The 17,684-nt window shown below is 36.3% G+C and overlaps 1 protein-coding gene across 1 annotated transcript in view; it reads right to left on the reverse strand.

Annotated features, from left to right (window-relative positions):
* SOS1 (SOS Ras/Rac guanine nucleotide exchange factor 1) overlaps positions 1-17,684 on the reverse strand; it is a 147,465-nt gene that overhangs the window by 53,862 nt on the left and 75,919 nt on the right. The window contains 3 exon segments of the mRNA XM_047746769.1: positions 5,579-5,677; positions 5,755-5,865; positions 13,855-13,998. Coding sequence (XP_047602725.1) covers positions 5,579-5,677; positions 5,755-5,865; positions 13,855-13,998 — 354 coding nt within the window.

Raw genomic sequence — 17,684 nt, forward strand, 5'->3', positions numbered from 1 at the left:
TCCCCGAGAGAGCAGAGAGCCTGATGCGGGGCTCGATCCCAGGACTCCGAGATCACGACCTGAGCCGAAGGCAGCGGCTTAACCCACTGAGCCACCCAGGCGCCCCGATTTTTGCCATTATTTTTTAACAAGTATTTATTGTCTAAGTGCCAGACACTACTAGGCATGAGAATTCAAAGCTACTCAGGGCTCACATTCACTCTGTGTGGAGCACAGTCTAAAGCAAGGTAGACAAAAATGGGACAAGTTCTATGAGGAAGTATGATGAGAGGGAACTCAGTAAAAGGATCAGCCTAGGGAACCAAGGGAAACTTGACAGAGAAACCAAGATTTGAACAAACTCTTTGACAAGTAGGAATTTCTCAGATGAAAGGGGATGGCAGAAATAGAAGAAAAAGTCCAGGAAACAGGAACTAAAGCAAAGTGGAATTCTGAACAGGTCTGATATATATCCAGGGCTGCTAAAAATTCTCTTATGGGTAAAGCACAAGGTGGGAAAGACTAGGTATTGAGATGAGCTAGAAAGAGGCTAAAGAATTTAGACTTTGGGTCGAAGCTGATAGGGAACCAACTGCACTTTTTAAACTAAAGGTTCCATGAGGCATAAAGGCCATATAGGAAGCCACTATAGTAGTCCCAGCAAGACATGCGAGGGGGTGGGGGGGCGGGGGGGCAGGGGGCGAGGCTGGACTAAGGCAGTGTTAGTGTTAGTGAAATGTAGGGAACAAAGTAACTTCCAGAAATGTATTATGTTTTAAAGATTTACTTATTTATTTGAAAGAGAGAGAGAGAGAGAGGGAGAGAACGAGCAAGCACACATACAGGGATAGAGTAGGGGTAGAGGGAGAGGGAGAGAGACTCCCAAGCAGACTTTACACTGGATGTAGAGCCTGACACCAGGCCAATCTCACGACCCTGAGATCACACCTGAACCAAAACCATAAGTTGGATGCTTAACTGACTGCGCCACCCAAATGCCCCAGAAATGTATTGTTTTAAAAAGCTTTTATGCCTGCAACTCCACCAAAACAAAACGAAACAAAAACCAAAACCTACTAGAACTGGTAAATGAATTCAGTAAGGTCTCAGGATACACAATTAATATAGAGAAATCTGTTACATTTTTATATGTTAGCAATGAAGTAGCAGAAAGACAATGTAAGAAAACAATCCAATTTACAATTGCACCAAAAATAACAAAGTACCTAGAAATAAATTAAACCCAGGAGGTGAAAGACCTGTACTCCAAAAACTATAAAACACTGATAAAAGACACTCAGAGGACACAAACAAATGGAAAGACATAAATATTCCACACTCATGGATTAGAAAAATCAATACTGTTAAAATGTCCATACTACCCAAAGCAATCTACAGATTTAACATAATCCCTATCAAAACACTAACATTTTTTATGGAACTAGATAAATAATACTAAAATTTGAATGAAACTACACAAGAAACTGAATAGCCAAAGCAATCTTGAGATAGAGCAACAAAGCTGGATGTATCAGAATCCCCGATATAAAGCTATAGTAATCAAAACAGTATGGCACTGGCACAAAAACAGACACATAGATCAAAAGAACTAAATAGAGACCCCAGAAATAAACCCCACTTATATGGTCATTTAATCTGCAACAAAGAAAGCAAGACTATGCAATGGGTAAAAGACATTCTCTTCAACAAGTGGTGCTGGGAACACTGGACAGCTATATACAAAAGAATGAAACTGGACCACTTTCTTGCACCATACATAAAAATAAACTCCAAACGGATGAAAGACCTAAATGTGTGACCTGAAACCATAAAACTCCCAGAAGAAAACATTTTCTTCAAAGGCATTCATTTCTTTGATATTGGCTATAGAAACATTTTTCTAGACATATCTCCTCAGGCAAGGAAAATAAGCAAAATTAAACTTTGGGTCTATACCAAAATAAAAAGCTTTTGCAAAGTGAAGGAAACAAACAAGAAAAATAAGAAGGCTCCCTATTGCATGGGAGATATTTGCAAATGATAGATCCAATAAGAGGTTACTACCCATGATATAGAATAAACAAACTTAGGGACCCCTGGGTGGCTCAGTCAGTTAAGCATCTACCTTTGGCTCAAGTCATGACCCCAGGGTCCTGGAATCAAGTCCTGTATTGGGCTCCTTGCTCAGTGGGGAACCTTTTTCTCCCTCTGCCTCTGCCTACTACCCCCCCCCCCCCCGCTTGTGCTCTCTCTTTCTGACAAATAAAATCTTTTAAAAAAACAAAAACAAAAAAACCCATATACAACTCAATGCCAAAACCCACAAGTAATCCAATTAAAAAATGGGTAGAGGACTTGAATAGACATTTCTCCAAAGACGATATACAGATGTCCAACAGAGCACATGAAAAGATGCTCAACATCACTAATCATCAGGGAAACACAAATCAAAACTACAATGAGATATCACCTTCCACTTAATCAAAGTGGCTAAAATAAAAAACACAAGAAATAACAAGTGCTGGTGAGAATGTGGAGGAAAAGGAACCCTCATGCGCTGTTGGTGGGAATGTAAATTGGTCAGACACTACGAAAAATAGTATGGAGGTTCCTCAAAAAATTAAAAATATGATCCTGTAATTCCGCTACTGGGTATTTACCTAAGGAACATAAAAACACTAATTTGAAAAGATATACACACTCCATTTATTACAGCATTATTTACCATAGCCAAATTATGGAAGCAGCCCAAGTGTCCACCAATAGATGAATAAAGAAGATGTGGTATACATATACAATGGAATATTATCCATTCATAAAAAAGAACGAGATTTTGCCATTTGTAACAATATGGATGGACCTGCAATGTAATGCTAGATGAAATAAGTCAATGAGAGAAAGACCAATACCACATGATTTCACTCATATGTGGAATTTAAGAAAAAAATAAATGAACAACAAAGAAAAAAGAGGACAAACAAAAAACCAAATTTAAATACAGAGAACAAACTGATGGTTGCCATAGGGAAGGTAGGTGAGAATCCCCTGAAGTAGTTTAAGGGGATTAAGAGTACACCTATCTCGAGGAGCACTAAGTAATGTACAGAAGCACTGAATCATTACAATATACACCCGAAACTAATACAACACTGCGTGTTAGTTATACTTCAACAAATATAAAACAAAAATATAGAAGGGTTTCATGGTTTATCTAATTTGGAAAACTCTAGAAAACCATTAGATTGCTTCATTTCACAATTTTACAAAGTCTAAATATTCTAACATATTTTGAAAATTTCTAGGAGTATATAATTAAGGATGTAGTCTTTCTCCAACATATCTGACCACTGCACATCCCTCCCCCACAACTTTTTATTTAGAATATCTCATGGGACTAGCATCTCAAAGAATATTCCTTGAAAATATTGCTCAATGAAAATATTTAATTAAGCAACATACCAACAAATAGAAATTGAAAATAAGTACAAATAATACATTAGTACTGATGGGATGCAGAATAAAAAGGAGGGATCACAGTCCATGGGATTAACTAGGCAAAGTTTCCCACTCAATATACTGCAATTCTGCAGTGGAACCTTAGGCAGTAAGATGAACTAGGGACACATATGCTTAAACCAGTAGAAATCTTTTAAATTTCTGAATGATGTCTTAATTTAAAAATTCTATTATCACAACTTAACAATTTATTTTATTTTTATTTTTTTAAAAGACTTTATTTATTTATTTGACAGAGAGAGATCACAAGTAGACAGAGAGGCAGGCAGAGAGAGGGAGGGAAGCAGGCTCCCTGCTGAGCAGAGAGCCCGATGTGGACTCGATCCCAGGACCCTGAGATCATGACCTGAGCTGAAGGCAGCGGCTTAAACCACTGAGCCACCCAGGCGCCCACAACTTAACAATTTAAAACATTTTTAATTGCCTGTACTTGGGGGAGTAAATAATTACTTATATCATTAAGATGATTAGATTTTACAGCCTTTTCAACCTTCATCAGAGCTTCTTGTTCTTATTTATAAATTAAAAAATGCTTCTGCGTTTAATGCTTCAGAATTTCATTACAGTCTCAGGTTAAAATCCCATTATCACATAAACTATTACGAACAAGGATTCTATGTAACAAACTTATTTGCAAATATCCTGTTAGGACTATGGTTTGTCAGAATGAATTCTTTGTAAAGAATGGTTTTGTATAACAAATGCTTCCTCTTGATTATCCTCTTAAAATAACATTCTATATTACCAAAGACCTTAAATGGTATGCTGTTTTCAGTCTAGAATGGAGAGTTAAGAGCTCTGTAATTCTGCTTGGTGATTAAATCCTTTACTCCCTTGATTCTTCTCTAGTTCAAACATTCCTACTTGAGAATCTAACTAAGGTCCAAATCACTACAATATAAAAAGAGTGGGACATCATTCACTGATTCATTATAGAGAGCCCATTTCAGCATGTACTTCTGCAAACTGTAAATATAATTTCTACTAATAAGTTTTCTATAACAAAATCATGATATTAAATACAATTTTTCTTTAATGAAGCAAACATTCTTTTAAAAGCTAAAGAAATAATAATATTAACCCATGTCTTATTTTGTCTCTTTGGGGCTAGTCCATTAAGGGTAAACAGAGTATCTCTATTATTTCATCCTTTATTTTAAATTTTTGAAAAAAAACCCTGATGTTTTTTAGGACATATTATCCATAATCCAAAGAAGATATTATTAGATGTTTACATAAGAAGTTTAAAAGTAAATGACTTTTTTTTCTTTTTTTATTTATTTGACAGACAAGAGACACAGCAAGAGAAGGAACACAAGCAAGGGGAGTGGGAGAAGGAGAAGCAGACTTCCCATTGAGAAGGGAGCCCAACACAGGGCTCGATTCCAGGACCCTGGGATCATGACCTGAGCCAAAGGCGGGTGCTTAACGACTGAGCCACCCAGACACCGGAAAAGTAAATCACTTTGAGCTATACCAGTGAATTATAACTTATACAGGCTAAGTGTCCCTTTTTCCTTAATTTCAGTGTGTAAAAGGAAGAGGGGGAAAAAACTCAAAATCCTTTCCTTTCAGACAGTGCTTCTTAAATTGTTTATTTTGAACTGTGACTGAAGGAATTTTTACTGGGATTATACATAATTCACTGTTTCTAAGGTAATGTGAAGCTGTTGTATAGAGATAGTTATAAACTTGAGCGATGAAAATTAGGTGATTAATATTCTCCATTACTTTGGTCTTCTCTCTACATTGGGTCCCTTAGCTAAGTGCCTGAATCAATCTGCTGAGGTCTGCAAATGGAGATACAGATGCAGAAACCCAAGATTGTTTCTAAACAATTGGCTACGTAAGCAAAAGGACACAAGATAAAAATATCTGATAATTGCTCTAAAAATCACTAGTAAAACTAGAGAAAATATGGCACTCTTTTGCAGACTCATTTACATTTTATTCTTAATGAGAAAAAACAACTAGATATAGATTAGTGTTCTTGGGTGCTAACATAATAACGCACAACTAAATTGGTAAAAAAAAGTTGCATCATATCTGAATGTTTTATAAATAGCAGTAAGAGTTTTCTTACCTTCAAAAGTTCAAAGTAATGCAGACAGTGGTAAACAGGGGCTAGAAGTAGCCTGGGTAAAACATACTGAACAGCTTCTTTGAAGCCTTCGCCTATTGACTAAAAAACAAAGTAATTAATTTTTTTTTAAGTTTACTTTTCAGACATCATATATCTTGATTTAAAAATTACTGTACCTGTAAATAGAGTGCTGCTCCAGGCTTCGATAACTGACTGAGGAAACGATCGTGAAAACCAGGCCGTAAGATATCTCGAGCGTATGATTCGTATGGATCAAATGCCAGTTCCTTAGAAAATAATGTAAAACATAGATAATCTTTCTCCAAGTTAAAACTTAAATAACTTACCACCAGAAATAAAGAAAGATTAAACTATAGGCACATCCAAGCTAGCACAGTTATGTGCTTCTTTTTAAGCCTCAAGCAAAATTACATGGCTTTCCATTATGATTTTAATTAAGGATAAGTTTAATATTCTCCAGAAGAGATAAGTAAATCAGTTCTTTCTGATGAATAATGATATCCTTATAGGTTATGACACCTCTCCTCAAAGGATTCTAGTAGAGCATTATCAACAAAAGTGGTCATAAGAAAGGCAAGACTTTGGTTCTGGAAAACAAAGTTTAGCTGGAACAACAATACAGGTATCAACAATGAGGTAAAGTATAAACCTTTGGAATAGGGGCATCCGACATTTATTTTCTCATGGTTATTTCTTATGGGTAGACTTTTACTTTCACATTCTTCAAGCCAAAGGTAGCAGTCTGTATCATCTAAAATTGTTATAGTTTTCACAAGCAATTAAACAAGAGTTTATCCAAGTTGCCAAAAATTCTACTATCATCAATCATAAATGAACTAAACAATTTGAATGGTTAGGTCTAAAAGAGTACAATCTATGGGCTTTGATGATTCCTGAGGAAAAAGAGAATCGGTGTCTTGATTTTAGAAGGAGCCATCCTCTGCCCTATTCCTTGTTAAAAAACTAACAAAACAAACTTATGAAAATTGCGCTCTAGATTCTAGCTAGAGCTCATTTCTAGGATGGGGAATTCTAGAAAGAGGAAGAGGACATCTAGTGGAGGAGTACAGAAAAAAGAGGGACTGACAGCTCAAATGATGTTTATGTTCATTACCCTTAATGTAGTTTCTTAGATTTTTTTCTTAAGGAAAGACTGAATAATAACAATACAAGATCAGAAATCAGAAGACCTGAGTTCTAGTCTTTGTGAAATACAATATGGCATATAAAGTTCTAAGTCATCCTAAATTCCTTGAACTGACTCCTGATTCATTTCCCAATTTCAACTCCTTCAACTACTTTCCCAACTAAAAATTTCCATGATAATAACACTAGAAATTGCAGTCCACTCCAGATTTTACAAGAATGGATGGTAAGGTTCCAAAAATAATAACAGAAGGGAGTCAGGTATGAGCAGAATAGATGGGACAGAGAAATAAAAATGTGATCTGATGCTTTTATCACGGGTCTCTTGAACTCTAGAAATCATCTGGAACAGCAAATAATGTTTGTCCTCCCCCTCTTTCAATGAACTCTAATTTACTACAGAATTTTTAGGACAACTACATGCAAAAAGTAAAGGCTATACAGCAAAGTGGCTTAAGAGCATAACTTTAGAGTCACAGAGACCCAAATTCCCATTCTGATTATACTACTTATTAGCTGTGTGAGCTTTAATAAACTAAGCCAGTTTCTTCATTGAAAAATGGATAGTACCTACTTTCAAGGGGTTGTTTTAGGAATTAAATGAGGTATCATAAGCAAAATGCTTACTATGCATGTACATAGTAAGCAGTGAATAAAAGGTCCCCAGTATTATCATTCTAAAATAGCACGTTTCAACAGAGAAAAAAACTAACTACTAACTAGGAATCCAACCTTTCATCACAGTTTTATTCTTGAGGATAAATACATAGAATTGCAAGCACTTCTAAGAATCCTTGTATAAGTTAACAGATTTTATGATTAGTTTATAGGTTAAAATCAATACTTAAAAGATTCATAAAAATCTGATTATCAATATATGTAATTGTGTATTAATGATTAAAAATGTAGAATATTCCAAACACATAGAAAAATACAGAGAAAAACCTAACATAACTATATTCACCATGTGGCTCAAAATAGTTCAACTTAATCTTATAAACTTGTTTCAGCTTTAAAAAAAAAAAAAAATGTAAGACACCATCGTGGTAATTGATCTTCCTGAGCCCCCTTTCACAAGCTTATCTCCTCCCTTACTGATCCCCAAAGGAAATCACTGTCCTGAATTTGAATTTTATCATTTCCATGTATGTTTTTATATAATTACACATGTATCAAGAAATAAGGCAATGTTTTCAAACTTTATATAAATACCATAATGTATTTATTCTTGCAATTTGCACTTTACATTCAAAGTTGTGTCCAAGATTTATCCATTTGAATTAATATGGTTTCTTCCATTCATTTATTCTAAACTCTATAACATTTCATTGTATAAATATGTATTTTTGAGATAATTTAGATTCACATGTAGTTTCATGTGTGCACACTACTTAGTTTCCCATCATGGTAACATTTTGCAGTAGTACAATATAATGCAATATCGCAATCTGGCCATCGACACTGATGTAAACTATGCATCAGGGATCTGAGATTGCCTTTTTTTTTTAAAAAAACTTTTTTTTTTTTTAAAGATTTTATTTATTTGACAGAGAGAGATCACAAGTAGACAGAGAGGCAGGCAGAGAGAGAGAGAGAGAGAGGGAAGCAGGCTCCCTGCTGAGCAGAGAGCCCGATGCGGGACTCGATCCCAGGACCCTGAGATCATGACCTGAGCCGAAGGCAGCGGCTTAACCCACTGAGCCACCCAGGCGTCCCAAAAAAAAACTTTTTTAAGATTTTATTTTTTTAAAGCAATCTCTACACCCAACGTGAGGCTCAAACTCAAAACCTGAGTCTCACGCTCCACTCAGCCAGGTGCCCCTTTCTTGTTGCTCTTTAACAACACCTCCCTCCCTCCTATCAGCACCCAAATCTGAATTACGTATTTTTTGTTTTGTAGCTCATGCTTTGGGTGTCGTATCTAAGAATGCTTTGCCAAAGCCAAGGTTTTGAAGATTAAGCCATGCCTTCTTCTAAGAGTTTTATAATTTTAGCTCTTACATTAGATCCATTTTATGTTTGTATATGGAGTGAGGCAAAAAGTTCAAATTCATTCTTTCATGTTTCTCATAACTTTATAGTGTCTTTTTGTAAACAGAAGTTTGTTTTTTTTTAAATTAACATATAGCACATACCCTCCCCAATGTCCATAACTCAACCACCCTCTCTCTAGCCCCCTCCCCCCGGCAACCTTCAGTTTGTTTTCTGAGATTAAGAGTCTCTTACGGTTTGCCTCCCTTCTGATCCCATCTTGTTTCATTTTTCCTTCCCTACACCCAAACTCCCCATGTTGCCTCTCAAATTCCTCATATAAGGGAGATAATATGATAATGTCTTTCTCTGATTGACTTATTTTGCTCAGCATAATACCCTCTAGTTCCAACCATGTCATTGCAAATGGCAAGATTTCATTTTTTGATGGCTGCATAGTATTCCATTGTATATCTATATCTATACCACATCTTCTTTATCCATTCATCTGTTGAGGGACATCTAGGTTCTTTCCATAGTTTGGCTATTGTAGACACTGCTGCTATAAACATTCGGGTGCACATGCCCCTTCAGATCACTACATTTGTATCTTTAGGGTAAATACCCAATAGTGCAATTGCTAGGTTACAGGACAGCTCTATTTTCAACTTTTTGAGGAACCTCCATGCTTGTAAACAGAAATTTTAAAATTTTAATTTCTCATGGTTTGCACTCTCAATATTCTTTAAGAAACCCTTCCTATCTCAAAGTCATAAACATATTCTCCTATATTCTCTTCTGAACTTTTAAAGTTTGCTTCTCATTATTGGATTTTTAATCTGTTGAGAACTTGGGTATGACATGAGCTAAGGATGGAATTTTTTCTTTCCAAATGGATAAACTGTTTTGACCCAACACAATTTTTTAATTTGTTTTTTCTTTCTCTACTGGTTGATAATTGCAATCTCAGTCACATATCATGTGTGTATGTGTGTTTTTTCCAGGACAGTCTATTCTGTTGCACAGTTTGTTTATACCTTCACCAATACTGTGCTACTTACTGTGACTACATAATAAATTTTAAAATTTGACAAGACAAATACTCTTAACTTGTTCTTCCTCAAAATTTTAATTTTTGTCCCTTCATTCTTCCACATGAGTTTTAGGACTAGTGTGCTATGCACTGGATTTAGAGATTATTTGGGAGACTAGTATCATTACACTACTGGGTCTTTCCATACATGAACACAATATGTATTTCCACGTATTCACATCTTCTTTATGAACCTAATTATTTTATGATTTTCTTAACTGGTCTAGAATATTTGTTGGGCTTATTTCTGAGTGTCATGTAGTTTTGTTTCTATAGTGAATGGAGTTTTTCCTTTAATGTCATGTACAATGGTTTATAACTGAGCACAGTAACGCTATCAGTTTTTATGCTAATCTTTTATGTGGCAACTATACTGAACTTGCCTAATATACTACATAAATCTTGGGTTTGCCATGTTTACATGGTTTTGAACCTCCTACAAGTGGAATTACATAGTATTTTGAATGTCCTTATATGGTTCACCATGTTGCCCTTTTTAAAAAAAAATCAGTTGTTCATTCTTTTTTATTGTCATAGCATTTCACTGTGTGAATATATGACAAATTCACTATGACTAAACCTGCTGTGAACATTTTTTTTTAAAGATTTTATTTATTTATTTGACAGAGAGAGATCACAAGCAGGCAGAGAGGCAGGCAGAGAGAGAGAAGGAAGCAGGCTCCCTGCCGAGCAGAGAGCCCGACGCGGGGCTCGATCCCAGGACCCTGAGATCATGACCTGAGCCGAAGGCAGCGGCTTAACCCACTGAGCCACCCAGGCGCCCCTGCTGTGAACATTTTTAAACATGTTTTTTGGTAAACACGGGCACCCATTTTTGTTTGGTATCTGTGCAAGAGTGAAACTGCTGGATCATGTGGTACACTGTAGGCTTAATTTTAGTAGATAAGCCAAACAGTTTTCTGAAGGGGCTGTACCATTTTAAATCCCATCCATCAGCAATGTAGAGTTCTAACTGTTCAATGGTTTTACATTGCATTTCCTTGATGAATAATGATGCTGAACTTTCTTTCTTCAAGAAATACCTGCTTAGGTCTTCTATTTTCTAAAAAAACTACACTGTCTTTAAGTTACTGATTTTACATACTCTGGATAGGAGTCTTTCATTGGCTATAGAGACTACAAATACTGTCTCACCATCTACAGCTCGCGTTTTCACACTCTTAATTTTGGTTATTGATCCAGATGTTCTTACCTTTAAAGAAGTCCAGTTTATCATTATTTTCTTTCATGGTTTTGGTGTCTTAAGAAATCTTTCCTTATTTGGGGTGCCTGGGTAGCTCAGTCAGTTAAGCAGCTGCCTTCAGCTCAGGTCATGATCCTAGCATCCTGGGATCGAGTCCCACATTGGGCTCCCTGCTCAGCAGAGAGCCTGCTTTTCCCTCTCCCTCTGCCTGCCACTCTTCCTACTTGTGATCTCTATCTGTCAGATAAATAAATAAAATCTTAAAAAAAAAAAAAGAAAGAAAGAAAGAAAGAAAGCTTTCCTTATTCTAAGGTCATGAAGATCTCTTACATTTGCTTCTACAAGTTTTATTATCTTAAACTTTGAACTCACTTTTTTTTTTTTTTTAAAGATTTCATTTATTTATTGGAGAGAGCAAGACAGACATAGTGAGAGAGGACAGGAGCAGGAAGCAGGCTACCTGCTGAACAGGAAGCCAATGCGGGACTCAATCCCAGGACTCTGGAACCATGACCTGAGCTGAAGGGAGTCACTTAACCAACTGAGCCACCCAGGGACCCTAAACTCACCTTGAATAGAAGTTCAATTGGGCAGAAAATTCCGTTTTCCCTTAGTACTTGAAGCTACCACTCAACTGTTAGCCTCTACTGTTAAAGAGAAGCCTTCTGTCATTCTATTTGTAGTTCTTTTCAAGTACTACTCTCTTTTCTCTCTCACAAATTTTAAGATTTTCTCTTTATCTTTGATGTTCTATAGTTTCACTAGAATGTTTTTAGCTATAGGTTTATTTTTATTAATCCTGTCCAGTATTTGGAATTCATTTCTGATCTGGGAACTCATGTCTTCATTTCTGGTAAATTCTCAATTTTTACCTCTTCAAGTATTTCTTCTCCATCATTCTTTAACTGAAACTCCTATTAGATGACATCAAAGCCCTTCAGTGTAGCCTTTATTACTCTTAGCTATTCTTTCACATTCTAATCGCGGTTTCTCTGTGTCACATTCCGTCCTCAATTCCTTTTTCCAATTCATTAATTTTCTCCTTGAACTAAGTTTAGCAAATGTTTACTACATACTGAGTTTTTATTTATATTTAATTCCCAATATCCCTGTATTTTTTTTTTGATACTTGCCTGTTCTTATTTTCTTTCCACCTATTTTTGTTTCAGCACATCTTCTTTATAAATGGATCACAGTTCTTCATTATCTGAGCATCCTAAACTTCTTTTAAACTCTTTGTATGTCTGTTGTACAAAATTAATTTCATTTGAAATGAATTCATTTTCTAATTGTTGATTTTGTTAGATAGCACTCTAAACATTAGAATTTGTCTTGTATTTTGGAATTCTGTATTATATAGACTTCTTAGGGGGAGGCTTTTAATTTCTGGTTTCCTTTTTTTCTCTCCCATCCATTTATGGTCACTCTTGTAGACCTGAACCTGCTCTGTAAATGATTTTGGGGTCTCAGGCTCTGTAATCATACCGGCTTAATACTGTAGGATAATTTGTTAAGTTTTAAAGTATTTTTGTTATAAGGTAGTGTTTCTTTGTCCCCGACCTCAAGTCCAAACCTTGCAGGGAGAAAGTTGTAGGATTGCTCCAGCATCTTCTTATAATCAGGATCCTGGAGCAAGAAGTCTTGCTCACTTTCATAGAGCACATTTAGTCTTCATTATCCTCAAGGGCAACACCCAACTACCAGAGCTCATTACTTTGAATGTTTACTCTATTTCTGATCTTATTTTTGAGCCTAGTTATGTATAGTCCTTTTAAAAAAAATACACTTTATGACTTCTCTGTGTTTGAAGCAAGAATGAAGGGGTGGGGCGCCTGGGTGGCTCAGTGGGTTGGGCCACTGCCTTTGGCTCAGGTCATGATCTCAGGGTCCTGGGATCGAGTCCCGCATCGGGCCCTCTGCTCGACAGGGAGCCTGCTTCCCTCTCTCTCTCTGCCTGCCTCTCTGTCTACTTGTGATCTCTCTCTATCAAATAAATAATAAATAAAATCTTAAAAAAAAAAAAAAGAATGAAGGGGTGTTGTGAAGCTTAAGCTTACCAGTAAAAATCTTAATTTTTTTGTTTTATAAACTCAACCTTATGTTTGTGGATTTTAGAGTCAGAACAAAGTTAAGAGCTAAAAATCTCAGAATGACAACCAATGCTAACTTATTAGGACTAAATCCTGTATTTTAACATTTGAATACCCAAGGAGAAAGTTACTATTTTTCCACCCCCATAACATTTTATTCATCCTGGTCCTAGACTTGATTTTCCTGTTCACTTCACTCCTCCTATTCTAAATAATAATGTACAGTGTGAAGGTGGTTAGATAAATATTTTAGGTAGGTTACTTTAATTTTCACAAAATCCTGAGTCCTACTATTGTTATTCCCTACTTTAGAAATACAAATATGGGGATTTAAAGATTGGAGATAAAGTGCCCAGAGTCACATACAACTAAGCTGCAGAACTGAGGCTGGAACACAAGTATCTAACCTCAGGTCCAACTTCCATGGCTGCTTCAATGACAGGGCATTCACGGTCTTTTCTTAGCTTCGCTATAGAAGACATGATGGACTGTCAGCTATAAATGCCTCCCCTCTGTGAGATCTGCTTTTTTTATAATGAATGAGAGGCTAGTTTTTTGTGGGTTTCGTAAGATAACAGAAACAAATGTTGACAATGAGCCTCTGAGGAACAGATAATATGACTGAGTAGTCAGCAGTCAGTATCTATGATTTTAGCTGGAAACAAGAATTAAGATTCCAATTTTAATGCAAATGAAGAGCTTTCATGCAGACTTTTTTTTTTTTTTTTTTGGTGTGTAATTAATTACTTACCTCTGCTAAGTCTTCAAAGCAGCTTCCTACTAAGGGATGGGGGCTACCTTCATCAGTCATTTCCACAGTATCTTCTATATGGCCCAGTAACTTTACACTAAGTTCATGTATATCTACTATACGACTAAATATATTTTCTACATCCTGTTGGGAGAAAAGCAAATATAGTTAGGTTATAGAATAAAAAACAAATTTTGAGCCAGTAAGTCATTTTATAATTGTGAAATTTAACATGGCAAATGCAGTGAGAAATTTTAACTTACAAATGCAAGTAAAAGACAATTCAAGAATTCTTTTTGCAAAGCTGTACAATTTGCAAATACATTTCTTTAGGGCAATGGTTCTCAAAATAATATACAGTACTTTTAAAAGCAAAAAATTTAGTGAGAAGAATGGCACTGTTTTACATTTCTGTAAATCTCTACCATCTGGCTTAATAGAAGATAGCTGCATTTAATCTGTTGTGATACACTGTTTTTGATAAAAGCATACAAAGAAAATCCAGCTTCACACAGATAGGTGGAAAAGGGAGGAATATTTTAATAGTCTATTCAAATAACTGTAGATTTTTTTTTCAGTAGAGTTTCCTTAATGAGATATAAGTCATATACCATAAAATTCACCCTTTAAAGTGCACTATTCAATGGTTTTCACATATTCAGAGCTGTTCAGTTATCACTACTATCAAATTCCAGAATATCATTATCACCCCAGAGAGAAGGTCTACATCCATTAGCAGCACTCACCATTCTTCTTTTCTGCCCTGGGGCTGGCAACCACTAATCTATTTTCTAACTCCATGGATTTGCCTATTCTGGACATTTCATATAAATGAAGTAGACAGCCTTTTATGATATTACACCAAAAGTCAACAAATGGTAGTTTCTTAAATGTTAGTTGCAATGTGGAATCTGAACCCATATCAATTCTGTACTTACACATTAAAATCCATCAGTCTATATTAAACTCTGAATGGATTCTTTACTGATGTGTGTTTTTGTAGCATTATGAATTTGGTCACCTGGAAAGTAGTGGTCCACTGAATTCCACAAATCTTCCACATGTTAACACATTTAACACATTTCACTACAGAATATTAGAAGACCAAATCCATTATCACCACCGTAACACACACCGGTAGTGTGAGTGGATAAAAATTATCCAAAATTTTATTTTCATTTGAAAATTCAATTTTTAACACTATCAACAAATACTGTCACTTTCCTCGAAGTGACAGGTTTGTTCATTTTATTCCCCTACTTCACTTATTTTTGAGAAATGTCTGCCAAATATACAAGTCTGAATAACCACAGTCTGTCAGTCATTCTTTCAGGTAAAGTAGTGTCTCATGAAGAAAATGGCTCGTTCAGTTAGCAATTCAGTCATATAGTGCTTTCCTTCAAAGCAACCACCCTATTTTGATATGTAGTAGAAATGCTTATGTGTGCTTCCTAACTGCCTCAGCTCTTCTCTTCTTACCTAGGCCTTCTTGGGACATGCTAAGCTCTTGTTCTACCAGTAGTGACAAAAAAATTCATGAGTCCATACGTACTGCCCTTTTATTTCATTTCTTCATTCTATTCGTCTATCATCTCATTTTTATTACAAATATGCATACATACAAGAATGCTCAATACAATGCCTAGTAACTTCTGTAAGATTTTCTGCAGGTTAGATTCCTGGGTAGACTTCTACCATGGGGTTACATATTTAAAATGTCAGTGAAGACAGAATGGGAGAAGATATTTGCAAACGACATATCAGATAAAGGGCTAGTATCCAAAATCTATAAAGAACTCATCAAACTCAACACCCAAAGAACAAATAATCCAATCAAGAAATGGGCAGAGGACATGAACAGACATTTCTGCAAAGAAGACATCCAGATGGCCAACAGACACATGAAAAAGTGCTCCACATCACTCAGCATCAGGGAAATACAAATCAAAACCACAATGAGATACCACCTCACGCCAGTGAGAATGGCTAAAATTAATAAGTCAGGAAATGACAGATGCTGGTGAGGATGCAGAGAAAGGGGAACCCTCCTACACTGTTGGTGGGGATGCAAGCTGGTGCAACTCTGGAAAACAGCATGGAGGTTCCTCAAGAAGTTGAAGATAGAGCTACCCTATGACCCAGCAATCGCACTACTGGGTATTTACCCTAAAGATACAAATGTAGTGATCCGAAGGGGCATGTGTACCCAAATGTTTATAGCAGCAGTGTCTACAATAGCCAAACTATGGAAAGAACCTAGATGTCCCTCAACAGATGAATGGATAAAGAAGATGTGGTATACACACACACACAGGAATACTATGCAGCCATCAAAAGAAACGAAATCTTGCCATTTGTGATGACATGGTTGGAACTGGAGGGTATTTTGCTTAGCGAAATAAGTCAATCAGAGAAAGACAACTATCATATGATCTCCCTGATATGAGGAAGTTGAGAAGCAAGATGGGGGGGTTGGGGGGTAGGAAAAGAATAACTGAAACAAGATGGGATTGGGAGGGAGACAAACCATGAGACTCTTAATCTCACAAAACAAACTGAGGGTTGCCGGGGGGAGGCGGGTATAGGGTGAGGTTGTTTGGATTACGGACATTGGGAATGGTATGTGCTATGGTGAGTGCTGTGAAGTGTGTAAACCTGGCAATTCACAGACTTGTACCCCTGGGGCTAATAATACATTATATGTTAATTTTTTAAATATATATATATATATATATATACACACACACACAAATGATTAATGCCTCAATAAAAAATAAATAAATAAATAAAATGTCAGTGGATAGCTTTTTAGAGTCCACTGGTTTACCCTCCCACATGTAGCATAGGGTAGTAACAGTCTAACCAAACCCTCACAAAACCAAATACTGTCAATTTTAATTTGTTTTTAAGATTTTATTTATTTGACACAGAGAGAGAGACAGTGAGAGAGGGAATACAAGCAGAGGGAGTGGGAGAGGGAGAAGCAGGCTTCCCACTGACCAGGGAGCCCAATGCAGGGCTTGATTCCAAGGACCCTGGGATCATGACCTGAGCTGAAGGCAGACACTTAACAACTGAGCCACTCAGGTGCCCCAAATACTGTCAATTTTAACTTTTAGAAAAATGCCTAGGTAACTGAAAAACAAGAACTAATTACAATTATTCAGTTACTATTTTTTTATTTAATTTTCAGTAGTGACTTTTTTTTAAATCAAATCAACATTGAGGCAGGATTCATATCCAATAAGATAAATCTATTTTGATGTGCTTCTGGATAGATTTTATATAGTTATTCACTCTTGTAACTATCACCATAGTCAAGATACAAAAGTCTTACTACCTTAAGAAGTTTCCTTATGGCCCATCCCCAATAATCACCATTATTGCTCCCAGGAAACTAGTGATCTGCTTTTTGTCACTATAGATTAGGATTCTAGAATATTAAAAAAATGGGATCATATATAATCTTATTTGTCTAGTTTCTTGGCTAATGTTTTTGAGATGCATCCTTACTGTTGCTTTTTTCTTTAAGATTTTATTTATTTGTCAGAGAGAGAGCATGAGCACAAACAATGGGAGAGGCAGGCAGAGGGAGAGGCAGGCAGAGAAGCAGGGTCCCCGCTGAGCAAGAAGCCCAACACGGGGGTCGCCTGGGTGGCTCAGTGGGTTAAAGCCTCTGCCTTAGACTCAGGTCATGATCTCAGAGTCCTGGGATCAAGCCCCACATCGGGCTCTCTGCTCAGCAGGGAGCCTGCTTCCTCCTCTCTCTCTGCCTGCCTCTCTGCCTACTTGTAATCTCTGTCAAATAAATAAATAAAATCTTTAAAAAA

The sequence above is a fragment of the Lutra lutra genome, chromosome 9 (genome assembly GCF_902655055.1).
Source record: "Lutra lutra chromosome 9, mLutLut1.2, whole genome shotgun sequence".
NCBI lineage: Eukaryota > Metazoa > Chordata > Mammalia > Carnivora > Mustelidae > Lutra > Lutra lutra.